The sequence below is a fragment of the Microtus oregoni genome, unplaced genomic scaffold, assembly GCF_018167655.1.
Source record: "Microtus oregoni isolate MIOR12 unplaced genomic scaffold, Mior012 000007F_ref0000211, whole genome shotgun sequence".
NCBI classification, from domain to species: Eukaryota; Metazoa; Chordata; class Mammalia; order Rodentia; family Cricetidae; genus Microtus; species Microtus oregoni.
The window spans coordinates 58,437,539-58,458,408 of NW_024543066.1; the positions used below are offsets into that span (position 1 = coordinate 58,437,539).

At 47.0% G+C, this 20,870-nt stretch overlaps 1 protein-coding gene across 2 annotated transcripts; it reads left to right on the top strand.

The window, feature by feature from the left end:
* Nucleotides 1-4,496: 4,496 nt before the first annotated feature.
* On the top strand, nt 4,497-19,093 carry LOC121450472 (alpha-endosulfine). 2 transcript variants are annotated; one of them, XM_041655383.1, is made up of 4 exons: nt 4,497-4,684; nt 7,336-7,461; nt 9,545-9,711; nt 18,760-19,093. In XM_041655383.1, the coding sequence occupies exons 1-4, from the start codon at nt 4,631-4,633 to the stop codon at nt 18,989-18,991; spliced, it is 579 nt and encodes a 192-aa protein (XP_041511317.1). In that variant the 5' UTR covers nt 4,497-4,630; the 3' UTR covers nt 18,992-19,093. The 2 variants fall into 2 exon arrangements, with proteins under 2 accessions (XP_041511317.1, XP_041511318.1); XM_041655384.1 differs by lacking the exon at nt 18,760-19,093 and adding an exon at nt 12,325-13,017.
* Nucleotides 19,094-20,870: the final 1,777 nt, after the last annotated feature.

Consider the following 20,870-nt stretch of genomic DNA (forward strand, 5'->3'; position numbering starts at 1 on the left):
CTAACTTCATCTCCCTGAACCTACCTAGATCCGTGAAAGTTTTCTAATTCATTTTTATTGTCTGCATTTCATGTGTCTCTTAGATGAGATACAAATTGTAATTTGAGAAGCAAATAGAGTCTTAGTCTGGCTCTCTATAGAAGTGCAAAGCCAGCCCATGTGATATCTAGCGGCTTAGCTTGTCTTCCAATTGGAACAATTCAACATGAATTGAAACCAGGTTTTCCTGTGGAAAACTTCAGCTTGACTGGGGGGATAGAAGTTGAGTGCTTTCCTGCAACTCTCAGTGTTTATTTTTATATATCCATAAAATGAGGGTGTCTCCACTTGAAATCTGTGTAATGTTCACTGCCAAACACTCATGTAGTGTATAATTGCCATCACATTTCTGTATAATAAAGATAAAATAGTTGTGCCCCTGGTCTCTCTGTACATGGTTTACAACTTTATTAATTATGGTATGTATTGACAGGGCATAGCAGTGCTGCCCTGGGCTCCAGCTAATATCCCAGTAGGGTCTCCATCTCAGTCAGAGTAAGTTACCCAGTAATACCATGTTACCACTGAAGAGAATGAGAATGACTTCTCTGAATATGCCACAAATGACTTGAGTTTATCTAAGAGATGAACCTAACAATGCACTTGATAATGTACTAACTCTAACCATTAGCTTATAAAAATGTAACTGTAGTTATGATTGGCTTATTATTCCTCCCTCCCTTAGAACAGCACAAGAAAAGGAAAAAATATCTTTATTTGGACTGGCTGTACTTTGCTATGTAAAATGAAGCATGTCATGAGCTTTGGCAGCAAGTGCCATTATCTGCCGGCCATTTCTATGGTCCTGACTCCTTAATTTTAACTTACTGCTTCTGTAGATAGTCCACTGGAGAAACAGCTTTCTCATTCTTTGTAAAACCATTGCTAAACTAGTAAATCACATACACGCACATGCACAATTGTGGCCATTGATTCCCAGACCCTCTTTATTATTTTAAAATCTTTTTACTGGGCAGTACTGGTGCACGCCTTTGATCCCAGCACTTGGGAGGCAGAGGCAGGTGGATCTCTGTGATTTCGAGGCCACTCTGGTCTACATAGTGAGTTCCAGAACAGGCTTCAAAGCTACACAGATAAACTTTTCTCGAAAAACCAGAAGAAAAAAAAAAGATTTATTTTGGCTAGTGGTAATGGCACAAACCTATAATCCCAGAAGACTGATCTCTGTGAGTTTGAGACCAGCCTGTTCTACAAACTGAGTTCCAGAACAGCCAGGGCTACACAGAGAAACCCTGTTTTTAAAAAAGCTCTTAGCTACCACATTTCTAGGTTAGTCCTGATTATCTCTTTCCTAATGATGGCAGTAGACCCTGGCTAGACTGCCCATCTCTAGTGCCTTTCTGCCTAAATTTCTTTTTTTTTTTTTTTGTCTCGAAAAACCAAAAAAAACACCAGGCCAAGACTGGTGTTTTTTTTGGTTTTTCGAGACAGGGTTTCTCTGTGGCTTTGGAGCCTGTCCTGGAACTAGCTCTGTAGACCAGGCTGGTCTCGAACTCACAGAGATCCGCCTGCCTCTGCCTCCCGAGTGCTGGGACTGCCTAAATTTCTGAACGTTTGTATTCACCACCACCAAACTAACCTCCTAAAGGTCAGTTCTACTTTTTTTTTTTTTAAGAATTTTTTTATGATGTATGGACAATGGTGTAAAGGTGTCAGATTACCCTGGAACTGGATTTACAGTCACTTATGAGCTGTCATGTGGGTGCTGGGAATTGAACCCCCGATCCTCTGTTAGAACAGTCAGTGCTCCTAACTGCCCATCCATCTCTCCAGTCTCCAGTTCTGCTTCCCATTTAAGAAAACCTTTCACTGATTTGTCCTGGTATTTCTAAATGACCTTTGTCAGGAACACTTCTTTTAACCTTACACTGCCTATGGGTCCTTTTAAAAGTCCTATACAGCATTATAAACATTTCTATTATGCTTACCAGACTTTGCCTCGTATAATAATAATCTGTGTGTTGTAGTATTTCTCAGATTGTCCCATGAGAAGTAAACCTAATGCTATGAGAAATGAACAGGTAGCTCCCAAGCCTATCTCACAAGAAGTTACCCCCCCCCCCCGCCAAAAAAAATTATTGTGACAAACCTTTAATCCCAGCACTCAGAAGCCTCTGTCTACAGAGTGAGTTACAGGCCTGCCAGAGCTACACAGTGAGACCCAGCTTCAGAAAAAGAAAAAGTGGGGCTGGGTGGTGGTGGCACACATCTTTAATCCCAGCACTCGGGAGGCCGAGGCGGGTGAATCTCTGGAGTTTGAGGCCAGCTTGGTTTTCAGAGTTCCAGTACAGCCAAAGCTAAACAGAGAAACCCCTAATTAGGAGAAATGGGGAGAAACAGGAGTGGGGATGAATCTGACAGTGTTATTAGATAGACTTTCTTTTTTTTTTAATATTTATTTATTTATTTATTTATTATGTATACAATATTCTGTCTGTGTATATCCTTGCAGGCCAGAAAAGGGCACCAGATCTCAATACAGATGGTTGTGAGCCACCATGTGGTTGCTGTGAATTGAACTCAGGACCTTTGGAAGAGCAGGCAATGCTCTTAAGCACTGAGCCATCTCTCCAGCCCGTAGATAGACTGTTTCTGTTTTGGGAAATTTAGTACACCACAAGAGAGCAGTGGGATGTTACTATCAAGACAGTGCATGTTGCCATTATTCCTTGTTGGTTTTTTTGTTTTTGTTTGTTTTTCTTTTTCTGTTTTGTGGCAGGGTCTGGCTTTGAATTTAGATGCAGTTCAAAACTTCCTGTCTATGCCTCTCAAGTACAAGAATCACTGGTGTGGTCTAATGCCGAGCTCTTAGTGTAAGCATTGCAGTTCGGATGAAAGGTATTCTGGCAGTCGGGAGCCAAGGAAGACCATGAAGTCACCAGGGAGAGGTTTCCCACGTCAGGAGCCTTTCCAAAGCTCTGCTCCACTCCTCTTGGGCGTCTCCGCTTCACTACACTCCTACAAAAGAAGGTCACCACCCAAACTTCATTAAAGAGATTCGTTGGGAAGGAAGAACCCAGGAGGGTGGCTGCCTCTTGGGTGAAGTGACAGCAAACTAAACAGGATACAGAGTTTATATAGAGTTCCTTGGGGGGCAGTGGAGCTTTCCAGGGTGGTTTGGGATTACTGTTGCATTTAGGGATTGGTGGTAGTCAATGCTCAGGGTTTGTGGGACTTCAATCCCTGTTCCCAAGTCGGGGTCAGGGTGTTTTTCCTTGGCCCTTCCCACCCTACAGTTAGACCAATTATTCAAAATAGAAATATGTAATACTTTTTGACTAACACTCTTAGAAGACTTAATCTTGAAAATTAATATGCTTTGAAGGACAGAGGCTGGCTTATATATGTGTATGTATTCCAATAAAAGTAATACAGTACTTTCTGCCGACAGATGCTGAAGAGTTATTCCATATTTTTGGGTTATTCCATATTTTTGGTTGTATTTGTTTTTTAAAACAAGGTCGCACTGTGTAGTCTCAAACTCCAGAGATCCTCCTGCTTCAGCATCCTTTGTGCGGGTATTTACAGGCAAGAACCACCATACAGGTTAAGAACTATTTTTGAACTATGATTCTGTTAGTATGTGTTTAATATGTGCCAAATGTTTATCATGTACCTAGGTCTGCACTCCTAATTTCAAGTATTTACGTCTCCGTAGAATGACTTTTGTTTTTTGATTTTTGTTTTTGTTTGTTTTGTTTTCGAGACAGGGTTTCTCTTTGTAACAGTCCTGGATATCCAGGAACTAACTCACTTTGTAGACCAGGTTGGTCTCGAGCTCACATGCCTTTGTCTCCCAAGTGCTGGGATTAAGGGCGTGCGCCACAGAATGACTTTTTTTTTTTTCTCTGTAGCGTTAGAGGTTGTCCTGGAACTAGCTCTTGTAGACCAGGCTGGCCTCGAACTCACAGAGATTCACCTACCTCTGCCTCCTGAGTGCTGGGATTAAAGGCGTGCGCCACCACAGAATGACTCTTAACAATTATAGGTGGAAGAAAAGCCATACAAGGCAGTCTTATACAAGCTAGCAGTCAATCTCAGAAAACTGCTTAATAAAAACTGTCCTCCAATTTTTATTTCTGGACGTCGGAAACTTCCTTCGTTAGTAACATCCCTCAAAGCTTAATCCTTTGCATCAGTACATGATGGCCCTCCGGTTTGACGTGCCTAGGACCTGGCGAAGAAACTGAAGAAAGCGCCTGCCCACCTAAGAAGCAAAAATACCAAAGCTAGACGTCCTACCCCTAGGCTCCCTGAAGGTTTCTAATTGGCTCTTGTGGCTTGCTCTCTTTCCCAATTGGTGTTCTAGCTTGCCTGTCGGCTCTGATTTTCTCCCCGCCTTCAACCAACGCTTATTGGCGTGTCGTTACGTCATTGCCCCATCAAGCCCACTCTCATTGGCTCTTCTAGGAGGGGGTGGGCTGAACGTCACGGGCTCGGGCCGCCATTTTGACCGAGCAACCATAGTGACAGGAGCCGAAGCAGCAGCTCAGGTTGTCCCCGTTTCCCCTCCCCCTTCCCTTTTCCGGCTGACTTTCCGGGCCCTGCATTTCACAGTCCCGGTCCTGCCATGTCCCAGAAACAAGAAGAGAACCCTGCGGAGGAGACTGGCGAGGAGAAGCAGGTGAGAATAAGGGGAACGGGGGTGGCCGCGCGGGCGGGATCCGCCCCCGCCGCCGCTGATTGGCCGCCTCTGCCTCAGGCTCCGCAGGGGTTGGCCACTGTTTCTGTCGCACAGGCTGCATTTCGGCGCGGCCTGGTGCCCCGATGTCGATTAGTCAAGTCGATTGTCATTTTGTGCGATCCGCTTTCTTATTGGCCAGTAAGCCTTCCTTTCAGCCTGGTGAAGCTGTTCTATAATAGGCCGAGCTCTGGCGTGGGCGGGTGTTTGGAAAGATGAGGCGAATGAAAGGGGGCTGGCTGGTGGTCCTGGGGCATAAATGAGCTGTGTGATTAGTAGAGATAAGTGACCCAACCATCAGAGTGGAACTCAGTCTTCATCCACAGAAAGATATAGGTCAAGATGAAGACGTTTAAAATAAGCCAGAATTGGGGGAGGGGAGAAAAGTAATGATACCTTGGCTAAGTTCAGGTGACAACTTCCTGAGGCCTGTTTTGATAGGGATGGTTTGTTCACCGTCAGTGACTTCCAGATCCCCTTGAGTTCCTCCGCAGTGGGATATAGTCCACCCACCATCGCATGATGAAAACACTAATAAACCCCTTCTTGGGCTCTATATTTGAGTTCTTAACATTTAACTAAAAGATTCATTAAATACACTTCTTGTTATATTAGTACCTGATTGTCAAGAGAAAAATCTATTAGCTGGACAGTGGTGGTGCGTGCGTTTAGCTCGGGAGGCAGAGGCAGGCAGGCAGATCTCCGAGTTCGAGGCCAGCTTGGTCTATAGAGCGAGTTCCAGGATACACAGAGAAACCCTGTCTGGAAAAACAAGAACAAGCTGGGTGGCACAAGCCTTTAATCCCAGCACTTGGGAGTCGGAGGCAGGCGATCTCTGAGTTCAAGGCCAGCCTGGGCTACAAGAGCTAGTTCCAGGATAGGCTCCAAAGCTACAGAGAAACCCTGTCTCAAAAAAAAAGAAAAGGAAAGAAAAAAATGAAAACAAAAAGAAAAACAACCCAAACAAATTATTGAAGTGCAGCAGGGAAACTGGAACTATAAGTAAGTGGTAACTGTTTTGTTAGGATAGCCAGGCTTCTTGACCCAGTACCAAAAAAGAAAAAAGAAAGCAGCCATGTGTGGCACACCCAAAGGCCGATTCCAGCCCTCAAGAAGCTGAGGCAGAAGATTTCGGCAAGTTCCAGGTGGCTTGGGCATCAGAGTGAGACTCTGCCCCCCCGCCAAAGTAATAAACAAATAGACGTGTCCACAAGAAGCAAGAGACAGTGGCACACATTTTAAATCCAGAGACAGGAAAATCTGTGAGTTAAGGTCAGCCTGGTCTACATAGAGAGTTCCAGGCTAACCAGGAGTACATAGGAAGACTATGTTTTTAAACTGTCCTGTTTTTAAAATGAAGAGGAAGAAAAGATAGAGGAGAGAACCTCTGTAAACGCCTTGAGCTTTGATGTTTCCCTAGACTTCCATCACCTACCCCAGTAGGGTAGGCGTTAATCTTTTTATTTATTTCTTTTTATAAGACTGATATATGAATACTATAGTGAAATTAGTTTCTTCTTTTCTTGAGGTTAAAACTAATGTCACATTAGCTGTTTACCTCTAGCCTGCCTCCATTTATGGAAGTGGATTACTCAGGTGGATATCTTTGGAATAGACCACATGCCTAGCATCCTCCACAGTGAAGCCAGATGGCTTCTTAGAGTCTGAATGAGGGGGGAGCCTCTCAGAAGACTCAACTCTCCCACTTACCTGTTCTTGCTAAAAGTCCTGCCAGTTCCTTTTGTCTTTCCTGCTGTTGGTGCTGAATGAGCTCTATGAGTCAGGTGTCGCATTTAGATAGCCTTTAGCCTAGTGCGCACAGGTCACTAGGGCGGCTCCCTGGGTATAGAGTAAGAACTAGCTTGTCCTTTCCTTCACTATACAGTTATTTTGAACCTTGGATTTGAACAAAGGTCTAACTTTAAGATCAGAGGAACTGGAAAGATGGCTCAGTAGTTATGAGCAGTTACTGTTTGTTTGTTTGTTTGAGACAGAGTTTCTCTGTGTAGCCCTGGCTGTTCTGGAACTCACTGTAGACCTGGCTAGCCTTGAGCTTAAAGATCCACGTGCCTCTGCCTCCCAAGTGCTGGGACTGAAGGTGTGTGCCCTACTGCCTGGTTGTACCTGTTGCTCTGCAGAGGACCTGGGTGTGGTTCCCAGCATCCACATGGTGGCTCACAACCATCTGTAGCTCCAGTTCTAGGAGATTTGATGCTCTCTTCTGAACCCTGAGGGCACCCAGGAATACATATAGTACACATACATACATATGTACAAAACACATACACATAAATCTGCCGGTGGTGGCACATACCTTTAATCCCAGCACTTGGGAGGCAGAGGCAGGCGGATCTCTGTTAGGCCAACCTGGTCTATAGTGTGAGTTCCAGGACAGCTAGCGCTACACAGAGAAACCCTGTTTCGAAAAACCAGAAAGAACTCTTTAAAACATACACATTCTAAAAAGAGCAGAGTGGAGATGGCGTGTTTACAAGCTGATAGAGCTGCAGGAAAAAGCAGAAAATACAAAGGTTGTCAGATACTAGAAGTCATTGTTTTTCAGTCCTTAATCTCATTTGACTTGTTTTCTTCAGGACACACAGGAGAAAGAAGGTGTTCTCCCCGAGAGAGCTGAGGAGGCCAAGCTAAAGGCCAAATACCCAAGCCTAGGACAAAAGCCTGGGGGCTCCGACTTCCTCATGAAGAGACTCCAGAAAGGGGTATGGGGCGGCCTTGACCGCGGTCCTTGCATGAAGTCTGTAGAGGTTCTGCTGCATGTTTTTCTGTGGTTGGTTATTGGGCAGTGTAGATAGGAGTTAGAAAGAGGAAAGCGGGTTATTGTGAATCCCTACAGTGATGTCAGTTCCCTTCTGGTCATAGGAAATGAAGGCTTAATGCTGGGCATTTGGGTGGGTGGTGGGTGGGCACTGCAGGAAGGGTGGCAGGGACTGGAAGGGCATCGTGTGCTCTGCTCGTGCATCTGCCTAGGGGAGTCGTGGTGGGATAAGGGCTGTGCCCCTATTAAGTCTTACAGACAGATTTTACAACAATTCATTTCAGAAGATCCAAAAATCTTCACCTCAAGCAGTAGGTTTCTTTAGACTATTGACACCAGCACCAGACATTAACTGTACTCCCTCGAGAAACTTAGTTTAGCTGGGTGTGATCCAGCTGAAGCAGGAAGATTACCACAAATTCAAGAGCAGCTGAGTCTACATAGTAAGTTTTAGGACAACCTAGACTAAAATGAGACCCTGCCTTTAAAAAGGAAAGAAAAGAGAAAAAGAGGCTGGGTCAGCAGCTGGAGAGCAAGGGGGCTGCTGCTCTTCCAGAGAGCCAGAGCTGTTTCCAGCACCCACACCAGGCAGCAGACCATTGCCTGTGACTTCAGCTCCAGGAGAATCTGACCCCTCTCTCGCTTCTGTGGACACACGTGCATACATAAATGATTTAAAAAAAAGCGCACGCTTGGGCTGCAGAGATGGCTCAGTGGTTAAGAGCACTGGCTGTTCTTTCAGAGGACCTGGGTTTAATTCCCAGCAACCACAGTGTGACCCAAAACCATCTGTAGTGGGATCTGATACCCTCTTGTGGCATAAAGTTGTATATGCAGATAGAGCACTCATATACATAAAATAAATAAAACTTTAAAAAAAAAAAAGTACACGCCTTCAATCCCAGCACTGGGGGAGCAGAGGTCGAGAGATCTTTGTGAGACTGAGGCCAGCCTGGTCTACAGAGTGAGTTGTAGGACACTGAAGCAACATAGTGAGACCCTGTCTTCAGAAAAAAAAGTAAATAAAATTATAAACAAAACAGTTCTTTTTCACTTCAGAATGATAAGAGATGTAGCCCCACAGGAAAGTGCTTGTGCAGCTTGGGTTCAACCTATAAGACATCAAAAGTTTAAAAAAGAAACAACCAGAATGGCCTTCCCATCTCCCTCTCAGTCGGGTGTCTCTGCAGACTTAAGGATTAAGCTGGAGTGGATGGATGGGGTTGGGAGGGAAGTGGCTTCCTACAGAGACTCCAGGGCCTCAGTCTTAGTCACTGCTGATGGTGTGGTGCTGATTTGCAGTTTAGCTCGCTTCAGGCAAGCCGGGCGTGGGCAGGCTGTCTCACCAGGGAACACGTGTAGGAGTGGTGGGAGTCCGGAAGGCACACTGCCTCCTGACAAGCCAGTTCCTATTCCTGGTCCGAGAGTCATTTCTAACGCAGAGAGCTTGGCTTCAGTGGTCTCTGGTGCTGGGAGCCCCAGATCAACCCTTCTTTGAATCTTACTCATTTGTTTTCAACCCCAACGTATTGCTTTGTCACCTAGTAAGGTCCTCATTAAGCTGTTATGAATGGGCCCGGCCGTGGTGGCGCACACCTTAATCCCAGCAGTAGGGAGGCGGATAGGCGGATCTCTGTGAGTTCAAGGCCAGCCTGGTCTACAAGAGCTAGTTCCGGGACAGGCTCCAAAGTTACAGAGAAACCCTGTCTTGAAAAACCATAAAAGCTGTTATAAATGAAGCAAGTGGTTCTGATTGAACCATCCTATGCCAGGTAAGGTCCAAAATGTGTATGAGCCATCACCCAGGTTCAGAGACAGAACTGTCCCTTAAACTGCAAAGGTGCAAGTTTCTTCTAGGACGAGGTCAAAACATGCTAGGAGATGTCAGAGCACGTGAGCGGTATGGACTGCACAAGAGGAGCGTAGACAGCTGGGGTGCATGAGAGCCTGTGCTGATGCTGGAGTCGAGTCTGCCTTTGAAGAGCCCCAGAGCTTACATTTATCTGGACCTCCCTCCTGTCTCTTAGCAAAAGTACTTTGACTCAGGAGACTACAACATGGCCAAAGCGAAGATGAAGAACAAACAGCTGCCGAGTGCAGGGCCAGACAAGAACCTGGTGACCGGCGACCACATCCCCACCCCACAGGACCTGCCCCAGAGAAAGTCCTCGCTCGTCACCAGCAAGCTTGCGGGGTAACCTGGGCCCCTCTCTTCCCCTTCCTCACCCACTGGACTTCTATATATTATAGGCAGGGAATGGGCACCTAGTCAGAGCTCAGCTTGCCATCCAGGGAAGACATTCTGCTGGAGGCTTAGGTTGAAGAGGGATTCTGAGTTCATTTCTTTGGGTAAATTGAAACTTCTACACCCTTACTGTAGCCCAGTAGAGACCCAGAAGTAGGAAAGACTAGGACCGGATAACACTGGAGCTGTTCCTGTGCTGAGAAGCGTGGAAGATGGGAGTTCTCCTTTTGGAGGAGCAAGCCCTTGGGCAGGCTGAGTCTGGGAGCAGTGTGGCAGGTTCAGTGTCCCAAGGCTGCACTGACTTGTTGGGAAAGGAGACGCTCTCTGTGCTTCTAAGTGTGTCTTCCTTTAGGCCTCTGTGCTTTGTGTTCCCATTGTGGGTGTTTAGGGAACCTTCAAAGAGGAGAAGAGATTTGCTTGCCTAAAACCACAGTGCCCACCTAACCTCTCTGTTGTGTCCCTCCAACAATTGCCCTGCTTCTCAAGGAGTGGAAAGCTTGATCTTTTCTCTTTCAGCATGTAGCTTTGGAGCATATGCTGGGAGAGTGGGAAGAGCGTAGGGTCGGAACACCTGGCTCCAGTGCTGCTCGTGCCCAGCAGCACTGGCGTGTGAGCTTGGCTGGGTCATGTGGCCTCTGAGTCTGTTCCTCATCTCTGCAGAGCAGGAACCGTGTTGGCTAATTCTGACTAAAATCCTACACCTGCCCTAACTGCCATTCATCCTAAAACCAACCGAGACAGGACCTTGCTAAGCCTCAGCTCTGTAAAGCTAGAAGTCTAGGGGAACAGGAGGGGTGCTATATGGGAAGAGAGAAAGTTTGAGATTTAAGGGCCACACCTTCAGACAAGGCCTTCTTGAGGGAGGAGGGGAGAGAGAGTAAGTCTGAAGAAGCCAGCCCTGGAAGTGTTTTGACTCTCCCATTTTCCTGGTCTACAGTTGACCCTAGCTGCTGCAAACTGCTCTGGCAGCAGACTGGATGGGCCTGAGGAAACCCTCGTGCTTCAGGTGGAATCCGATGCTAGCTGTATGTTAGGCATGGAGGAAGAAGGGATGAACGGAGCTGGCCCCGAGGAGTTAGTGCTCCTGCCAGCTGGAGCATCTGGGCCTTAGCAGATGATTCACTGGTGGAGGCGGAGAGTGGGGAGGGCGACAGCAGCCTGCCTTGCTGTGTCATCACTAGTTTGGCCTGGATCTTACTGAGTGCCACCTGCTCGGTAACAGCAGAGAGGACCTGAGTGAGAACTGCTCAAAAGAGCAGGATGATGCAGTCTGTCTCCCTTCACAGATTCCGGTGTGCCCGTAGAGGGTCTGGCGAGTTTGTCGCTGTGTGTCGGGAAAGTGTCTAAACATGCTCTCCTGTTTGACTGCTCGGGTCTCTGGCTGTCGTTCAGATTGGGTAGGAGTAGGTTGGTGAGGAAGGAGTGGAGAGAGCAGGACCCCTGGTCTCCCTGGCCCCCAAACTCCTTGACTCTCATTGTAATTGTATATAATTTTTGTGTTTTTTGCTCCATTTTCTCATGCTGTCATCCTTAATCTAAAGTCCATGTGGGAAGGGGACAATGCTGAACATCACTGTATAGTTTCTTCAATGTCCCAGTCATGTTGTACATAGATATGTCATGTTATTATATATATAAATATATATATAATTTTGTACGTTTTCTTCATCTCCGATCTTCTCGAATTCTGTACCTTTTCCTCTTGTCTGAGCTGCCTTCTCTATTGGTCAGTTTTGTGTCTTCAAGGCTGCTGTTTATGGCAAGTCTGTTTTTAAGGAAGGGACAGGAGGAATAGGGAAATCAAGCTAGCTTGTAAACCCAGCTCTTCAGAAAGCTGAGGCATGATTTGCTACTTCAAAGCTAGCCTGGGCTACAGAGTGAGTACAAAGCTGGCCTTGAGTTAAAGATAACCCTGTCTCAAAATAAAAAGAAAAGAGAGGGCTAGAGAATATGGTTTAGATGTACGGTACTCTCCTGTCGTGCAGGAGACCCTGGTTTCAGCCTCCAGTGATACATACAGCAGCTAGTGGGTACACGCATGCACACGCACACACTCCTGAGCAGAGGTGGGGACAGAGATGGGGAAAGGACATTAAACTATCAATCTCTCTTCAGTGCTAAGGAAGCAAATAAGCTTCTCTTCTCAGGCTTGTTTCTTAGCAAGGAAGGGTCACTGCATTCGATTAAACCCAGGCTGTTTGGTCCCCTCCAAGCAAGTGTGTTCTGACCCTTGTATCGTCAGTCACCACCTCACCGCTGTGCTTCCTGCTCCCCTGCTGCCAGTGGCTGTGCCTGCAGGACTCCTGAGGCAGACATCTGTGTCTCCCCTTATGTCTCAAGAATTGTTTTTCTGTTTTCCATGAGTATATCACAAAGACAGAAACATCCTGTTTGTGAATAGGAAAAGACTAATTTTTTTCAACTTCCTTATGATTAATATGCAGGCACATGTCAGGGAGAAGTCATGGGGTCAAGACTGGGATGGAATTCAAGAGGTTTTCCCCTTTTACTTGACAGTGTTTTTTTTGTTTGTTTTTTGTTTCTTTTTCTGTTCATCCACAGTGGCCAAGTTGAATGATGCTGCCTGGGGCTCCACCAGATCGTGAGACGCTGCCCACTTGGGGTCCTGTGCTGGCTCCTGCCCCTTCCTGCTTTTGCAGCCAGGGGTCAGGAGGTGGCCCAGGTGCAGGCTAGAGAGGCAGAGATCCCTGCCCACTGGTGTCCCAGCCATGGAGCCCCTTGGGCTGAGCACCAAGACCTTGGACTTTTTTTTGTTTTACATTTTTTTCCAAATAACAGTTGGGAAAAATTTTGTTGAAATCCCAAGGGTGGGGTTAAGGGGGTGGAGTGGAAGCTGTGGGGGGAAATGAGCTAGGGTTTGTAGCTGATGAAAAAGACAATTTCCTACCGTTCTTCTTAAGCACAGGTTTGGGATGGTTCTAAGTGAAGGGGTTGTCAGCAGACTAATGGTAAGGGCTTCGAGGTCAGCTCTGAAGAGAGATGCATTGTTTAATGTGGCTAGTGACCTGGAGTCAGAGAAAAGGAATTGTATGCTGTAATTTCTCTGGTTCTGCAGAGCAACCGAGGAGTCAGTGTTACTTGTTCCTTTAACAAAAGTGTTGTCCTTGAGGCAGGTTTGCTATGGGAGAAGGGCAGTGAGTGGGGAGCCCCACAGAGCCCTGGGGAATTTTTCAGTATTTGAAATAAAACAAGAACAACAAAAAACACCCGTGGAAAAAACCAAACCCAGAAATACTCTGAAGCAGTTGGTGTGTTTTATTGGGGTTTGGAAGGGTGAAAATGTGATTGAGGGGGAGATCGGTGTGGTCCCTGAGTTTGCAAGAAGCACAAGGCTCTCGGGGTAGACAGTCTGACCTCCTGACTGTCACTGGGGAGAGAGCAGAATTGGTGTGCACAGGTAAGGCTAGCCACTGTCTGTCCTTGTAACTAGTACAGAAGGTGCACCGCCCTGTAAAGCGAGAGCTTCAGTGTTCTAATGAAATGGGGTACCAACACCCAAAGCTTAGTCCAGACTCAGCAAAAACGGGGCCCTGTTCTTCCTGTTCCCTTCAGTTTCTATTCCTGAGTTCCGTGTCTGTGTGGGAGAAATGTGAGTTCTTGGTAATAAGCAAAAGAAGCTTGCCTTTCTGTTTCTGGCCGGCAGAAAGCGAGTGACTTATCCCCACATGATATCCTACCCTGCCTTCTTGAAATCATGCCACTGAAAGCCTTTTGAGAGAAGTGCAAGAGACAGCTGAGTGAATCACCAGTATTCTGGGGTGGGGGTGGACTGCACTAGAGAAGAAACCTTGCTCTCAGTATCTATGACATTGTTTTTCTTAGTCAAGCTTACCAGGTGAATATGTAGCTGTTGGAGATGTTCTGGCTCTCTTCTGGTTTAGCCAGTACTCTGGTTTAATACATCCTACAAGTTTGTCCTGCTCAACAGTGAGCCAGATGAATGAAAGAGCACTAAAAAGAAGTGTGCTGAGCTAGAATACCGCCACAATCCTAACATCCCAGCCTTTGGGAGATGGAGGCAGGGTCTTCATCAGCTGCATAAACATAAAACAACACCTGGACATGGTAGTGCTTACTTGTACAAGTAAGAGGCAAAGGACCACAAGTTCAAGGCCAGCCTGCTCTTTAGAGTGAGTTACAGGTCAGTGTTATGTGGTAGGACTTTGTCTCAAAACAAAACAAAATAATTGGTTGAGGGGTTTTGCAACCAAGCCTGAGTTTGATTTCTGAAAGGCACAGCAGGGAAGAGAACATTCTCAGCACCCAGTAGAGGGCACTGTCACATACACGATGACATGTGTACACACAACAAAAACATACAAAAAATATATAGTGGAAAGAATAATGTGGAAAAGTTAGGTGCTTTGACCGGAATCAACCGAAAGCTTTGTATTCCTAGCGTGAGCTGTGGCACTGCCGCACGGAGTCTGAGATACCGTTTCCCAAACATGTTAGGTTTCTGTCCACCAGTGCATATATCTGGGGTGGGAAAGCTATGTCAGAGTGTCCAGGCAGTCGAGTTCATTTTCATATAGGAGGAAGTTAAGGTATGGAAATAAGTTGCTTGGAAAGCAGCAGGCCAAGGAAGAGCTTGCATTAGTGCCTAACCTGTGATAGTATAACCTCCCTGCTGGTCGGGAGACCCTGGACCTTAGTTTTAAGCTATAGCCTTAAAAATCCCTGGGTACCAAGCCATGTTTTGGGATTCTTACATATGAGTTTTAAATTTTGCTTTTCGGAGCCAGGCTATGGCGGTGCACACCTAATCCCAGCACTCCAGAGACAGAGATAGGTGGATCTCTTACGAGTTCAAGGCTGTTTGTCAGGCACACAAGCCTGACAACCTGGTCAATGCCTAGACCCCACAGAAAGGTGGGGGCAGAGCACTGACTCCTCAAAGTACAGGCAATACAGTTGTTTTAAAATAGGGCTGGAGTTTGGCATGGCGGCACATGCCTTTAATCTCAGCACTTGGGGAGCAGAGGCAGATGGTTCTCTTACGAGTTTGAGGCCAGCCAAGGGCGACATAATGAGACCTATGAATGAATGAATACAGGACTCTAAAGTTGGGAGGCAGAGGCAGGTAGACCTCTGACCTCTGAGTTCAAGGTTAACCTGGTCCACATAGTTCCAATACAACCAAACAACCAGTGAGACTCAGTCACAAATAATTTAACTATTACCATTTATTCTTTATACAAAGACCCAAGCAACCAAGGTAAACAAATTCTGTAACCAACATTCTTTTCAAATACTTTTCTTGTGTAACCCAGACTGGCCCAGAACTTGACCCCTGCCTCCTCCTCCTGTGTGCTGAGGTTGGAGGCACACTGCCACAGCTACATGTGGCTGTACTATTTCAGCCCGTGTCTCTGAAGTCTTCCTCTCAGAAGAACTGGGTGACTGTTCTTGCACTGCTCTGGCAACAGCTGGGTGACTGTGACAACAGATCTGTCACCTGAGCCTTTGTGTGTACAGAGTGGCAGGAATCAAGTCACTGGTCCACCAGGACTGAACTTTGACTGTTGTACCTACACACAGAAGACAGTGATAGGCCAGACACGGTGGCACACAGCTGTAACCCTAGTACTCAAGAGACTGAGGCAAGAGGATTGCCACAAATTCAAGGCTAGCTTGGGCTACATAGTGAGACTGTCTCCAAACAAAAAACAAAACAAAAATATTGGTGTATGCATAATCTCAGCACTGAGGAGGTAGAGGTAGAAAAATTATAAATTCAAGGAGGTCATGTGCCAGTAACCCAGTTCTCAAAGGCAAAGGTAAGAGGGTGGGCTACAATAGCTAGTTCCAGGCCAGGCAGGATGACATAGCAAGGTGTGCCTGCTCAAGCAGCTCCTACAGCTGCCTGGGAATAAACCAGAAAGGGAAGGGAAGGTCTCTAATGGCCGGAATATGCCAGGCACTATGCTAAAATACAAGGTTGATGATCCATGCCACCGCTCTCTATGACACTAGTGGAGAAACTGCAGGGGAATAAATGACATGGTCATGTTACACTTAGTGGTGGTCCATCTGCACAGGGAATAGAAAACAAACCAGTATTTCCCCTCGCAGGCTTTCTTGGACTGCCAGTCCCCAAATCATGACACAGAGACTTAGTTATGAATGCTTGGCCTTAGCTTACTTAGGCTTGTTTCTAGCGGGTTTTTTTTTTTAGCATATATTAACCCATTTCTATTCATCTGTGTGCTGCCCTGAGGCTTGTTTGCCTCCCCTATACACTGTCCATCCTGCTTTCCTGCTTCCTCCGTGTCTGGCTGGCTGATCCCCAGCTGACTGCCCCTCCCCCAAAATTGCCTGGCTCCCCTTTTCTCTCTGCCCTCCAGCCTTGCCTATTCCTTCTCTGCCTAGCTATTGGCTGTTCAACTTCTTATCAGACCAGTCAGGTGCCGTAGGCAGGCAAGGTGAAACAGGAACACAAACATCTTCACATGGTTAAAAAAACAGTCTGTTCCACAATAATATTCCAAATAGTTTGAGCAGTGTTTTCCAGCACCATGCTAAGTAGATAATTAGGATCAATTCATTTAATCCTCAGTTCTATAATGTAAATTTTGTTTTGCCTTGGTTTGGAGTGTCTCATGTCCCAGTCTCTTAATTCCAGTTCCAGGGGATCCTATACAATTTTCTAAGTTCATAGATCAGGCACACATCCAGTTTACATACATATGTACAGGCAAAGCACTATATACAAAATAAGCATGGTGGTGCATACTTGTAATCCTAGCGCTTGGGAGGCTGAGGCAGGAGGAGTAAAAGTTCAGGCAGGCTACAATGTAATGAGACTATCTCAAGCCGGGCGATGGTGGCACACGCCTTTAATCCCCGCACTCGGGAAGGCAGAGGCAGGCGGATCTCTGAGTTCGAGACCAGCCTGGTCTACAGAGCTAGTTCCAGGACAGGCTCCAAAGCCACAGAGAAACTCTGTCTCGAAAAACCAAAAAAAAAAAAAAGACTATCTCAAAACAAGCCATGTGTGGTAGCAAATGCCTGTATTCTGGCACACAGGTCACAGAGGCAGGGAGGATCACAAGTTTGAGGTCAGCCTGGTCAACATAGCAAGTTCAAAGACAGCTGGGTCTACTTATGTATCAAAGTGGGGGGGAGCACTAGAGAGGTGGCTCAGAGGTTGAGCACTGACTGCTCTTCCAGAGGTTCTGGAAACTATGTTATGGCTCACAGCCATCTATAATAAGATCTGGTGCCCTCTTCGGGTGTGCATGCAGACAGAACACTGTATGTAATAAATCTTTAAGGCCTGGCGGTGATGGTGCACACCTTTAATCCCAGCACTCCGGAGGCAGGGGAGGTGGATCTCTGTGAGTTCAAAGCCAGCCAGGTCTACAAGCGAATTCCAGGACAGGCTCCAAAGCTACAGAGAAACTCTGTCTCAAAAATCAAATAAATTTTTAAAAAGTGAAAAGGGTAAACTCAGCACGTGTGAGCTCCAGGCGTATGGGTATGAGTGTAGAGGAAGAGCGTGTTGGGTTAGCAACGGGAGCAGAGACTTCATGAGAAAGTTCCGGCAGCTTCAGCAGACTGAGAGGATGAAGACATTTGGTAGAGGTAGGTACAACATGCAAGGGAGAAACAGCCTGGACAGTCATGTGACTGCAGACTGTCCTGGGGCCACACAGGGTATCAAAGGAGTCAGCTCCCAGAGGATAGTATCAGAGCCACCAAGGGGATTCCAGGCAGAGATCTGCTCCGATCTGTGTTAGATGGGTCCGTGCCAAGCTGTGTGGAACAGGAATGTATGTTTTGTTCATTTGGCTGAGGTGCCCTCATGTGTGTGCATGCACTGGGTGTGTATGTGTGTGTGTGTGTGCGTGTGGAGGGCAGAGGTCAACTGCAGCTTATCAACCAGCTAGGCTTTTTATTACATTTTATGTATTTAGTGGTGGTGGGGGAGGAAGGAAGTGCACAGTGCGCTAGCAGAGGTCAGAGGTCAGTGTGTGGGAGTTGGCACCCTTTCTGCTCAGCTGGCCTTGAACTTTCTAGAACCTGTGCCTCCCAAGTGCTAGAATCAACAGGCATGTGCCATCGTGCCCAGCTAAAGAACAGGGTTAATGGCAGTGTGGCTGCTTGGTTTTAAATCTTAGTTTTGGTATTTTGATTTGGGGGTAATGGTGAATATATGTGTAGGTGTGCATGTACGTGGGGGGCAGGCATCAGCTTCTGGTGTCATCCTGTCACTCAGGCACAGATCACCATGCCCAGCGTCCTCATGCTTGAGCAGCAAACACTTTATGTACCATGTGCCTATGGGCATTTTACCTACATATATGTGTGTGCACCACCCTTAAGCCTGGTGCCCAGGGAGGTCAGAATAGGGCATTGGAGTCCCTGAAAATGGAGTGATGCCAGTTATGAGCCACCAAGTGGGTGCTGGAATTCAAGCCTGGTTTTTTGGTTTTGTTTTATAGTTTATTTGTGTGTGTGGTGTGTGTGTGTACAGAAATGGGTACCACTCCGTGTATATGGAGTCCGCGAACAACCGTCAGGAGTTGGTTCTCCCCTCTTCCATGTGGATATCAGGGATTTAATTTAAGGAGTAAAACTGACAAGTGCTTTTACCATTTCACTGGCCCAGGTTTTTGTTTTTGTTGTTTTTTGTTTCACATTACTCTAGGCAAGTTTCAGTTGTGTAGAGTGATGAGGGTACCCCATACACAGTGGATGAGTAAATTAATACAACAGCGGAAGACGCTTCAAGGACTCTTGAGTGAGGCTCAGGGTCTCAGGGACTGGCTGCACTATCCATGGGAATGTCGTAGACAGATCTGAGCTGGGGGATAGCTCAGTGCTAAAGCACTAGTCTTGCATACACAAAGTCCTAGGTTCTGCAGTCATGAGAACCTGAGTTCAAATCCCCAGGCATGGCTGTGCCTCAGCTTTGGGGGGGGGGCCAAGATTGGCAGTCCCCAGAAACTGAAATGCAGCCCACTGTTTCAGTGAGGGACCCCGTGTCTGCCCAGTAAGGTGGAGAACAGCAGAAGACCACGACCCCAGCGTCCTGCTCCGGCCCCCACACGTGCATGACCTGGACACAAACAGAAGAGTGCAGAGCCTCCGTGCTAGCCCTGGAAGGAAGCAGCTTGCTCTGAACATGTGCAGGGGCAGGCGCCCTCTCACTCTGGGAAGCCGTGCGGAGAGCAGGTCTTTAAGAGCTTCAGGCTGGGTTTGAGGTTACAGCCTCGAACCATGGACAGGCTAGGAACTTCAGATCCGATTCTGGAAGAGCCAAGGCAATGAAGATGCAGCCTGCCTATGGTGACTGCTTGCCATGAGCCAAGTGGACTTGGAATGCTGAATAAGAATGGAGATGTCACACTAGACCAGCAGTTTCTTGGAAGAGAGCTTTTGAACCACTTGAAGGATGCACAAATGTGCTGAGAAGGTATTTCATGGAGGTTGTGATCCAGTGTACCCTTGCGATCAGTCAGGGAGGACCGCAGGATGGAGGGGTACTGAAAATGTCACAGTCTCTTTATGTAGTGTGTGCTCACTAAGAACTCACTGGCTGGCCCTGGCTGGCCCTGGCTGACCCTGGCTGGCCCTGACTGGTCCTGGCTGGCCCTGACTGGTCCTGGCTGGCTCTGATCTCCTCTTCCTGGTCCTGAGATTACAGGTGTTACCTCCTCTTGTGGATCAGGAATATCCTTCCCCATAAGGTCTATTGTAGCTGGGGATGCCACTCAGAGTGAGTGCTTGCCTATCAAGACCCCGAGTTTCATCTCAGAAGTTCCAGTTCCCCTTGGCTACACAGGGGGTTCAAGTTCAAGAAAGGCTTCGACTACACGAAGCCTTGTTTACACATGCGTTTCTAAGATGAGATGTGAAGGCAGAGTGGGAGGGGAGCTTCCGCATATGCAGACAGTAGAGCAGGATGTCATCAGGGAGAAAGGACAGACATAAAATGATTCAGAGCTATTACCTTCTGCAAACTAAAAATAATTTATACACAGGGCAGGGCCATAGACAGGAAGGAGGAAGCAAGAGACAGATCATAAACGGACTTTGAACTTCATCCTCGAAGCAATGAGACTGTATCTAAAGGTCTTGGGCCAGATGTGGCACACGCCAGATGTGGCACACACTGTCATCCCAGCGCCCTGGGGGAGGGTTGCAAATGTGAGGCTAGCCTTCACTAGACATTGTGAGCTTCCAGGCCAGCCTGGGCTGCAGAGACCATCTCTGGGCATGGAGGTTGGAACAGAAGGATCCCAGTTGCGGGACTGCAGAGGCTCAGTGTAGCGGCACTGGCTGCTCTTGCAGGGGACCTGCCAAGAACTGCAGAGGTTCCCAGTGCCATGTCAGGCAGCTCACAACTTTCGGTAACTTCTAGACCCAGGGATGTGACTTCTGCCCTCCCGAGGACACGTACATACATAACATGTAATAAAATAATTTAAATAAACTTAAACGTTGTTTTAAAGAGGCCAGCCTGGGGTGCAGAGTGAAGCTGTTAAAGATACAGTTTACTTGGTAGAGTGCGTGTCTAAAATACACAAAGCCTTGGGTTCAGTCTCCAGGACCATCGAAAGCCTTGTGTGGTGGCACAAGACTATAATTCCAGTATTTGGGAGGCCAGCTCAGAGGATCAGAAGTTTAAGGCTACATAGTACATTCAAAACAGGCCTGGGAAGCCGGGCGGTGGTGGTGCACGCCTTTAATCCCAGCACTCGGGAGGCAGAGGCAGGCGGATCTCTGTGAGTTCGAGGCCAGCCTGGTCTACAAGAGCTAGTTCCAGGACAGGCTCCAAAGCTACAGAGAAACCCTGTCTCAAAAAACAAAAAAACAAACAAACAAACAAACAAACAAAACAGGCCTGGGAAACATAAGATCCTGTCTCAAAAAAAAAAAAAAAATATTGTAGCACCTAGGCTTGGTGGTCCACATGTGGACTCCCAGAACTTTCAAAGGTGAGATAAAATGATACACAGTTAAAGGGAAGCCTGGGCTACAGAGTGCTGGGGACTGCGGACCACCAGACCCTGAATTTCCTGTAAACAACTTGTTTTCCTCTGCTCTGCCTGCTGCTGCTCTGAGCACGAGACCCTGAG